The 9,745-nt window shown below is 49.7% G+C and overlaps 4 protein-coding genes across 4 annotated transcripts; 3 read left to right on the forward strand and 1 right to left on the reverse strand.

Annotated features, from left to right (window-relative positions):
- Nucleotides 1–507: 507 nt before the first annotated feature.
- On the forward strand, nt 508–2,295 carry BDV14DRAFT_206335 (FAD binding domain-containing protein; the record flags this gene model as incomplete). Its single annotated transcript, XM_073774897.1, has 1 exon — nt 508–2,295. One exon carries the CDS (start codon nt 508–510, stop codon nt 2,293–2,295), a length of 1,788 nt encoding a protein of 595 aa, XP_073621714.1.
- Nucleotides 2,296–2,307: 12 nt separating this feature from the next.
- BDV14DRAFT_186154 (cytochrome P450) lies at nt 2,308–4,228 on the reverse strand. The gene is made up of 3 exons (XM_073770764.1): nt 4,035–4,228; nt 2,946–3,965; nt 2,308–2,886 (listed from the first exon to the last, which is right to left on the reverse strand). The coding sequence occupies exons 1-3, from the start codon at nt 4,150–4,152 to the stop codon at nt 2,426–2,428; spliced, it is 1,599 nt and encodes a 532-aa protein (XP_073621715.1). The 5' UTR covers nt 4,153–4,228; the 3' UTR covers nt 2,308–2,425.
- Nucleotides 4,229–5,254: 1,026 nt separating this feature from the next.
- BDV14DRAFT_207482 (TolB family protein) lies at nt 5,255–7,362 on the forward strand (the record flags this gene model as incomplete). Its single annotated transcript, XM_073775142.1, has 2 exons — nt 5,255–5,414; nt 5,484–7,362. 2 exons carry the CDS (start codon nt 5,255–5,257, stop codon nt 7,274–7,276), a joined length of 1,953 nt encoding a protein of 650 aa, XP_073621716.1. The 3' UTR covers nt 7,277–7,362.
- Nucleotides 7,363–7,873: 511 nt separating this feature from the next.
- Nucleotides 7,874–9,246, forward strand: BDV14DRAFT_206338 (arrestin C-terminal domain-containing protein; the record flags this gene model as incomplete). The annotated part of the gene is made up of 5 exons (XM_073774898.1): nt 7,874–7,911; nt 7,969–8,109; nt 8,172–8,469; nt 8,528–8,974; nt 9,031–9,246. The coding sequence occupies 5 exons, from the start codon at nt 7,874–7,876 to the stop codon at nt 9,244–9,246; spliced, it is 1,140 nt and encodes a 379-aa protein (XP_073621717.1).
- Nucleotides 9,247–9,745: the final 499 nt, after the last annotated feature.

Below are 9,745 nucleotides of genomic sequence, written 5' to 3' on the forward strand. Positions count from 1 at the left end.
TAGGCTCAAGTATTTGTATTTCTACAAGGTCCTCGGGGTCGACACTGGTCCAAACTCTGGTACTATCCCATGCTCCTTGTCGGCATGTGCAACCCCTCATTTGGTCTTTGGAAGCAGTCCAAAGGCCATTAATCCCAATGCGTATGAAATAAAAGCAACAGAGCTTCCGTATATTTGACCCTTTTGTAACAGTGTCCAAAAGACATTAATGCCAGGTTTTATATGCATGCATTGGCTTGTAGTGTAGCAGTGGAGAACGCCAAGTATTGCTCTGTGCAAGACCCCGCGTTTATCATTCAATGAGTTTAAGAACCCAGGCTATTCTGCCGATACTTCGTCTAACGACTATTCTGCCGATAGTTTCAGGGCCAATTTCCAATCTTCCCGTTCAGAGACATATTTTCCCCACGTAGCTCCCTCATCATTAACCATCAACCTAAACAACCGTCAACAACCGCAACCAAGCTTGACGCTTCACCAACTCACCCAGTCCGAATGGTTAACGCAATGCCCCTCCCCATAATAATAATCGGCGGCGGCCCTGTCGGCCTAACAACCTCAATCGCCCTTTCCCAGCAAAAAATCCCACACCTCCTCTTCGAGCGGTACGCAGGCACATCAATCCACCCAAAAGCAGTCGGTCTCAACCCCCGCACAATGGAAATCTTCCGCGCATTGGGTCTAGAAGCAGATATCCTATCTGAAGCTGCCCCGCCACATTCCCACTCAAAAACAGCCTGGTATACATCTCTGGGCCCCGACGGGCGCGAGATATTCACGCGGGATGCATGGGGCGGTGGTGTTTATGCTGAGGAGTATAGAAATTTCAGTCCCTGTCGACTAACGGTCTTGCCTCAGATACGGCTTGAGCCGATTTTGTTGAATCGGGCGAGGATGTGTAATCCGAGTGGGATATTTTATAGTTCGGAGGTTGATGGGGTCCGTGAGATTGGGGATCATGTTGCTGTTACTGTTCTACATACATACGCCGATGGGAGTGGTGAAGTGAGAACTTATGAGGCGAGTTATGTTATTGCTGCGGACGGTGGACGAACCGTGGGTCCTGCCCTGGGCATAAAGATGTCTGGAGAAGAGAATATCCTCGATATGGTCTCCGCGCACATTAAAGCCCCGCTGAGCCTTATCCATCCGAACCGCGATGTCCTGATTACATGGTTCATTGATCCCGCCAAAGGAGGGAGTATCAATACGGGCTATTTATACCATCTCGGTCCGTATAACGGTAATCTAGCCGAAGAAGAATGGATGTTTGCGTGCGCTACGAATCCCGCAGATCCGAAGAAATTTGGAAAAGAGGATATGCTGAGACGACTGAACGAGACGCTTCAACTTCCACGCGAATGGGAGGGGAGGATTCAGCTACAGAGTATAAGTCACTGGCTTGTTAATGCCGTTGTGGCGGATCGGTTCAGGAGCGAGCCAGAGAAGGGAAGGGTGTTTCTTGTTGGAGACGCCGCGCATCGGATTCCGCCGTGGGGTGCACTGGGCTTAAATACCGGTATCCAGGACGTGCATAACCTCGTTTGGAAATTGGGGTTTGCATTTAGGGATCTGGAAAGATTCGGCAGGTATAGGATGAATGGGTTTCTGGATTCTTATGAGACGGAGCGTCGACCTATTGCGTTGCGCGTTGCGCAGACTAGTCTGTCGAATCTGCAGAATCATGCGCTGGCTATGGATAGAGCACTGGGTATATATCCGACTCAATCGGCTGAGGAAAATATCGCGTCGCTGAATGCTTACTTTAACGAGACACACCCTAATCACGCGGGCCTTCGGACAGCAGTTACTGAAGCACAAACGGTTCTCGATAGTGAATTCCACGCCCCAGGAACAGAAATGGGCTGGTTCTACCCAGTGCCGTACTTTACGCATGAGCATGGTGGACAGATAAAGAATGGCGAGTTCGATGCATACACGTATCACGTCTGTATAGAAGAGGGACATCACATGCCGCACTTCTGGGTGATGAAGGATGGGGTGCGCATGTCTGTTCGGGACCTTATCCGGTATGATAAGTTCACGTTGTTTACGAAGGTGAGTAATTGGAGGAGGTTTAAGGACTGTGATGAGGTTGTTGTGGAGATTTTGGATGGGAGGAAAGGACAGTGGGCTGATGAGTTGGGCGTCTGGGAGAATCTACCTGATATTCGCAAGACAAGTGCACTTCTTGTTAGGCCTGATGGAATTATTGCTTGGCATGTTCCTGATCAGTCTGATAGTGATGAGTATCTCGAGAAGATCTTGATTGGGAAGATTTTGCAGTATGATTAGGTATAGGTTTTGGTCAATGTTAAGAGGTTGTATATAGTGTATATATATTCAGAAAAGAATATTATATCAATCATAGTCTCCTGTTTCTAATACCCCTGTTTCTAATACCCAAAACCCCCTAAGATGTACTTCATACCTTTCCCAAACACCCCCTCAAAAGCTCCATCCTCCCCTCATCCCTCGCCATCAAGCTAAACTCAAACTTATTCGGCATAATATTCGACCCCGTCGTATAATCAAACCAAGGAACATGAATTTCCTTCCCATCACTCTCAACCTTCTTCGCAATTCTACAAGCCCAAGCAAGCAACAAAATCTGAATAAACAGAGAACGCTCCGCAGTTTCCAGACCCGGGCAGATACGCCGCCCGAACCCAAATGCCGAGAACCGCTTGATGTTGGGATATGTCTCAAGGGGTTCTTTGTAGCTTGGATATTCGGGCTCTAGGAATCGAGCCGGATTGAATGTTTCGGGGTCTGGGTAGAGGGATTCGTCTCGATGGATGGCCCATTGGTTGCCGTGGATGAAGGAGCCGGCTGGGATGTGGTAGCCCATGTAGGTGTCGTCTTGGGTTAGTCTGTGTGGGATGTCTGCAACTGTTAGTTTCACTGCTCCGTGATATATGGAGGGAGAGAAAAAGGGAACTCACTCCCAGCAATAACAGGCCTCCACCTAAGCGTCTCCTTAACGACAGCCCGTACAAGCGGTAAATTGGCCGAGTCCTCGAATTCAGGAACCCGTCCCGAACCAACAACAGTATCAATTTCCTCTTGCATAGCACGTTGCCAATCAGGGTAATGAACCATAGCCAACATAAACGTCCCCATCGCATTCGCCGTCGTCCCGCTCCCACCACCATATACTGTCCCAAGAACATACTTGACCTCCGGCTCACTCAGTTCCCACTTATCAAGATCACTTAGCAAAGTTCTCGCGAAAGAGGGCGGGTACTCTGCCACACCAGCCTGAAGCTTCTTCCTCGCATTGCCAAGCAATTCGGTGAAATAAGCATTCTCAATCTCATGTAACGTCCTCGCCTCCCTCTTAAACGGCGCAGCCCACTCCGGAACAAGCATGAGCGCAGGGAGAAGTTCAACCAAGTATCCACCGGGCGTCGCAACCCGTTCAATATGGTGCATCCGCTCTGCAATTTTAACAGTATGACTCTTCGTCTCCTCTTCAGACGGCGGAACAACACCATAAACCTGCCTCAGCCCCACACTCGCAGCAAACCGATCAAACCAGTACCTGTACTCCCCCGGGTCCCGAACCATATCAAGCACAAGTTTCATCGCTGTCTCGCGCTGAAACGGTTCCCATACCCCCGCGCGCGAAGGGGCCATCATAGCAGCCGTGAATCTCCGGCCGCGGCGCCAGTACCCGCCTGCGCCATTTGAATCAGGACCGGGTTTATTCTCGTCTGTAGAAGAAGCAAGGAGGTCGCCGCCGCGCGTAATGAGGTTTAGCATATGTAGGTGGCCGCGGTCGGAATATATTGCGCCGCGCTTGGACAGGAGGTCTTCCGCTATCTTTGAGCTGGAGATTATTACGTGCGTGCTGCCGAATATGGAGAGTTTGTAGATGGGGCCGTAGGTTTTGCTGAGGTTGAAGAAGGTGAGGAAGGCGTGGATTGCGGGGATTGAGGATATGTTGCCGAGGAGGGGGAGGCCTATTGTGGGGGTGTGTTAGTTAAGATTATGATGGGATGGTATGAGAAAGGGATAAGTGAAAGACGCACCTTTCGGACCAGGAAGCTCGCGAAGCCCCTTCGGTATATCCGGTTTCTGAGGCCAGAGCCATTGGCGGAGGAATGCGAGAAGGACGATTCCAAAAGCCAACGACAGAACGGGCGACATTGCGATGGATGGCTTTGCAATCCAGTACGTAGCTGTCCGACGAGAGGTTGAGAAACGACTGGCTAAAGAATTTAAGTTAGAAAAGTCCAGTTGACTTTGAGCTGGGCGGGGTTTGACACCGTTTTGACAGCCGCAGGTCAGCGGTTTCAAGCTAGGTACTACGCTACATATGCATGCTGCAGGTTAGTCCAATGCACGGTCATATCACGGTCTGTGCTATTGGTGAGTTGGAGATAAGACCTGCACATGTGGGGTGTATCTAGAGTCTAGACAACCTACTCCGTACCGTACCGCGTACATTATAAAGTACAACCGGGGAGGGCTTCATCTTGATTCGAGCCTTAGACTGCCATCGCATCAGCTACCTATGTAGCCTCAAATGGCCTGCCTAGAATCAACAATCCCGGTATCCTCATAGCTTAGAAAGCGGTCCTCAGGCTAGCCAGGGAAGCTAGCAATTAGCGGCATGTCAAGCAAGCCGCTAGTTGAAGAAAAGTACCTTCAGGTCTATTCCTATTCGCCCATCGCCCAACGACATCGACAGACTGTGTCAGAATCTCAACGCCGCTGCACGCTAAGGCCTAGAAGTGGCTACAACGCGACCATGTGGAGGATTTGGAGGCGTAGTGGTCGGGGTATATATAGGCGTTTACTTGATAACCTCAATATGTGCATCTATACAAACATAGATGTCGTATCTCTTGGACGCCGCGTTGCGACCACAAGTTTCATATTATCCGACCGTGTGCGGGCCGCAAACCGTCGTTTGACTAGTGACACCGAACTAGGGTACAGACACAATCCGAAAGCTCGCTTTAATCTTAAATATGCGAGTACATCTGAATATCCCAGAGACGAGCACCTAAATCTTCACTTTGAAATCGGGCCTCTGAAACCTGAACCAGTTAGGGCTTCACCCCCAGGCCACGCCTTGGCTAGAGCTCCCGTTGCAGTAAGAAATACGAGTACGAGCTCAGCCCTTGGCCTCCACCCCCCTGGACCACGATTTCGCCACTCAATACGCGTATAGATATCTATATAAGTCTCCGTAATTCCCATAAAGTCGTAAACTCGAATATTTCTGTACCGCTCAGCAATTGTCATGGACGCCAAGGATGAAGATCGGTCGGAGGGTCAGCCGCTGCTTCCACATCGCCTTTCGCAGAAGCAAGACCCCTCTACTGTTGCTGAATCGACATCATCCGGCTCATCTCGATTCTCGCCGTTCGCATTTATTTCTCGTATAATCCTGGTGATAGCTGGTGCGATTTTTGGCTACACTGTGCTCTACACAATCGTCTCGGCACCGTCGTCCCCAAAACCAAACACAGTACCACCTCCACCAGACCCCGAGCCGATAAATATCATCGAACTCCCACTACCACCCGTCTCACCAAATGACACAGAAGGCTCATGTACATTCCATCTAAACCCCCACGGAACCGGCTGCATAGCCATCGACTCGAACCTGCAGGGCGGGAACTTCCTACCAGACGGGAACCATGTTCTTGCAGCTGTTAATTTCACTGGTGCACCTGCGTACCCGCATCGATCAAGTATATACAGTGGGATGCACCTGATTATCGTGCGGACGAACGGGACGGTCTTTGCGAATGGGGATCCGTGGAAGTGTATTACGTGTGGTGTTCCCGAGAATCAGAAGATGGGTAGTGACGAGTTGATGGACTACCCGCAGTCATTCAAGGATGGGCGGCGCGCGATGGTGGGTGCGAATATCGTTGATTGCGGTGATAACCTCCTTGGGAGTCCGGAATGTACGCCTGGGAAAGTACACATTTATCCGATTCGGTGGGAAGGTGGTGCAATTCGTGAACTGAGGTTGCATCCGGATAATATCCATTTGGGGTTCAATTCGTTTACGTTTCAGGATGGAATGCTGGGGCAGTATGCGTATTTTGGAAGACTCGTGTTTGTTTCGGGGCCGGTTGGTACGAATGGGGATGTAGGGATACTGCGGGCGCGCTACGAGCTCGTCAATGTAACGAGACTATTTGATCCTAACGCCGCTGCACCGATCGAAGTTCGCGGCGACGAAATCATCATAAATCCCAACGCCATTACAGTTGGCGAGCTCCGTGGATTCTCAGGGAGCGGGAAGGAGGTGACTTATATCGGCTACCCTGCCGAGTCCTGCAACTGGGACATTTTCGCTGCAGACCTGAGTACCGGAAAAGTGCGACGACTCACTCAGCACCCTGAATATATCGACCCTATCGATGTATCCCCAGATGATCAATGGGCCGTTATACTCGACACCCGCGGATCAGACCGGCAGATGTGGCTCTCCGGAATGCGCGGCATTCCCCCGATCACAGACCTGATCACATCCAGCATCACATCGGCAACGCGGAACAACGGGCAGCGTCGGTTCTTCCAGCCTTGGCTCATTGACCGACACGGTGATCGTGGCTCGTACTTCGGGCAGCAAATAAATGCTGTGGGCGATGAAAGCCCTGTTGCAATCAACGATCCGAACTGGAATGCGCGCGCGGACCCGCGATGGTCGCCTGATGGGACGCAGATCATGTATCATCAGACTCTAGTCCAGGCGCCTGCTTGTGGTGGGGATAATCCGCTTCCTTGTCCAGTGTCAACGATGCCTGGTGGTCGAGTGAACCGACTTATGCTGGCTACACTCACAAGCCGTAAACCCCTACCTCCACAGCCTGTGGCCGTTGTGCCGGAGTATATCCCCTGGGGTACACCTTACAGCCCTGATGATACACTGCCCGCACGACCACTACCTCCGCCAGGAGAATACATTCTGAAAGGAGCTGTGTCGGGGATGGCAGAGGTGGAGATTATAGGCGACAGCACCTCCATCAGTCAAATCGCCGTAAGATACACGAACTTCTCTAACGATGGACTGAACGCTATAGTCGGAACAGAGAACGTCACTGTCACACATCTATCAATATCGGCATCCCGCGCAGACTGGTACTCCGACCTTACCTTAACAGGAAAGATCGAAAGCACGAAAAAGACAGGCCCCAGCGGATTTCACCTAGAGATCGATGCCATGGTCAATGTTCTCAACGCGACGGGGACTATGACAACTACAATCGATGGTATTATTTATGAGCAGCCTGCAAATGGCACCTGATGTTTGTATAAACTCAGATCCATGAATACGCTTTGGAACATGATTAAACAAGCAAGGCGCGAGTCACTCAAGCCATTGAGATTAAGGGAACGACGTTCAAGCTGCGGCCAGCAAACCGCGTATAAGACAATTCATCAACGAGACCACCCTGTTCTCAATGTAGTGCCAAGTTATTATACCGTCACTTAGTCGAACCTAGGGCTCGGCAGGGCTGGTTGTCTCCGTTTCCAAGTGAGGCAAAACTTTCAACTGGACCAGGGGTTGCGGGGCATCCTCCGCAGTCTTTGCGATGGAACCTGGGGTATGGAACCCCATCCTGTGAACTTCTGGGCCCTTTGTCTCCTGAGGCTTGTATTGTTGGCAAGCAGCTGTTCAGCTGATGGGCGGGAAGGACGGATCTGGAAGGAGGCGGCACGCCTACCCAATCAGGAAGGTAACCCCACTGCCAACTTTCGAGTATAAAGCATTATTTGTCTCTTCTACCTACTTCATCTCCCCATCCTACGTCTGTTCCTAGCACTTGCCCTTGTGCCTCTTTTCTCTGTCGCCGTTTTCAATCGCTCTTGTGCTACGGTGCCAGCACTGTAGCACCTCATGATGTTCCTCAGCAAGGATATAACAAGTCATTACCTGCGGTAAGCTGTGGACCATGGTCATTGTATCGACTTGTCACAGCTAACATTCGGGATTAGTCTCGATGAATCATGCGTCTTTCTCCCATCACACTCGCCTAATAGTCTGAGTCCATCTGTGTCTGGACGATTTTGTCTTTCTCTCGCCCGAGCCACCCCTTTCAAAGGCATCACAGCCAGATTAATTGGCAGGTTGAAGACGTAAGTGCACGACTGTCTCTTCTGAATGTCCCCCTACCTGTCTGCTAACATCTCAACCTCAGCCCGCGCTACGGTCTTTTCCTCCCCGAGACGCGTGAAGAAGTCACATTCCAACAGTGCCAACCACTGGCATGCTCCAAGGCACCTGACTCGTTTACAATGCCAACCGGCGACTACGAATTCTTGTTCGACTTTCCACTTACTGACATTAGATTCGACACACTTACCGGCCCGAAACACAACTATCATACATACCGCTTGGAGGTCGTTATCGAGCGGTGGATGAGGCGTGACTTGGTTGCGTCGGAGCCGGTTAGAATATACAAGTATCCAAGATTAGGGAGCCATGACTTGACCAAGGTGAATGATGATGCACCTCCTTGATTTCAGGAATGCAAGGCGTGCTGATAAGTCATAGGCCATGGTCAGCAACTCCACTCAAGGTATTGGGTATCACTTCTCGATCCCCGATACGTTAGTCCAACACGGCAGTACATTCCCAGTTGATTGTTGGTTCGTTATCCCAGAAGGCGCAACCTTAAGCAGTTTGCGTCTACGGGTAATCGAGCAACATGAGTTGTCTTTCCCTGCGACAGCAGCTGAAACAGTCAAGTATGACACACACCTCATCACCATTGGTGAAACACATGTTATTTTCGAGAAGGAACAGCTGTTTGCACGTACCCCCGGGGAACCTTTGGCTCGTGAACGCTCAGATACACACGAGCGCCAAATTAGCATGACTGTCAGCCTACCAAAGAGAGCAGAAGATTGTTCTCAGAGTTATTCTTCAAAGTGCATAAAGATTAACCACTTCCTTGTCATGAAGGCGGACTTCAAGGATGAAACTGGAAACTCAAAAGAAGTGTGTCTCCATTCCGTTCCAATATATATTATACAATCGCTAATGGTATCTCGTAGATTGCCGAAGCCATACCTCTCAACATTTACATGAAGCCAGATAATGGTAACGATTTTGCAGAACGCCGCTTTGAACTACAGTGTCAAGAGGGCGAGCCTAGCCCGCCTCCGTTCTATGGCAAGCATGAGTTCGATCGAATTATTTCGGCGCCCTTTGACCTAAGACTTGCCTCTGATCAGCATAATTCAATTCTTTATAGCGTTGATGTCTGCTGACGACTTGCCCAAATCTATTTGCATCATGCCCTCTACGTCTTATGCGATAATATCTAGTAAATGTTGAATTTTTCAAAAAACATACTTTACAACTAGAATGTGAGGACCTGTGAAATCGACGCCGAAAATGAGAATTTCCACCCGCAGTTTTGGTAACTCTCAGCTGTGAGCCGCCGCCTTAACCTTTTCTCAAGTGCTTTATACCACTAAGCTACGAGGGTCTGTAATTTCCAGCCTACTTGGTTTTTAATTATAAAGAACTTAGCAATGATTTATTATTGCTTTAGCTTGCTATACCTAAAATACTAGATGCCATGTAAATTATTTTTTTATAATACTATGCCCTGTTACTTTTGTTAGGCTCTACAAAATAATCTGGAAATTATAAAGTCATGGAATTGCTATGGGCATGTTAGGGGTTGATATGTTTGTACTAAACTATACCATGCCTATATACACGAAGGGTCTGTTGAAGAAGAAGAGGTACAGGCGCTGTGTG

This window comes from Aspergillus stella-maris (genome assembly GCF_047715825.1).
Source record: "Aspergillus stella-maris strain CBS 113639 unplaced genomic scaffold BDV14scaffold_135, whole genome shotgun sequence".
In the NCBI taxonomy this organism is placed as follows: Eukaryota; Fungi; Ascomycota; class Eurotiomycetes; order Eurotiales; family Aspergillaceae; genus Aspergillus; species Aspergillus stella-maris.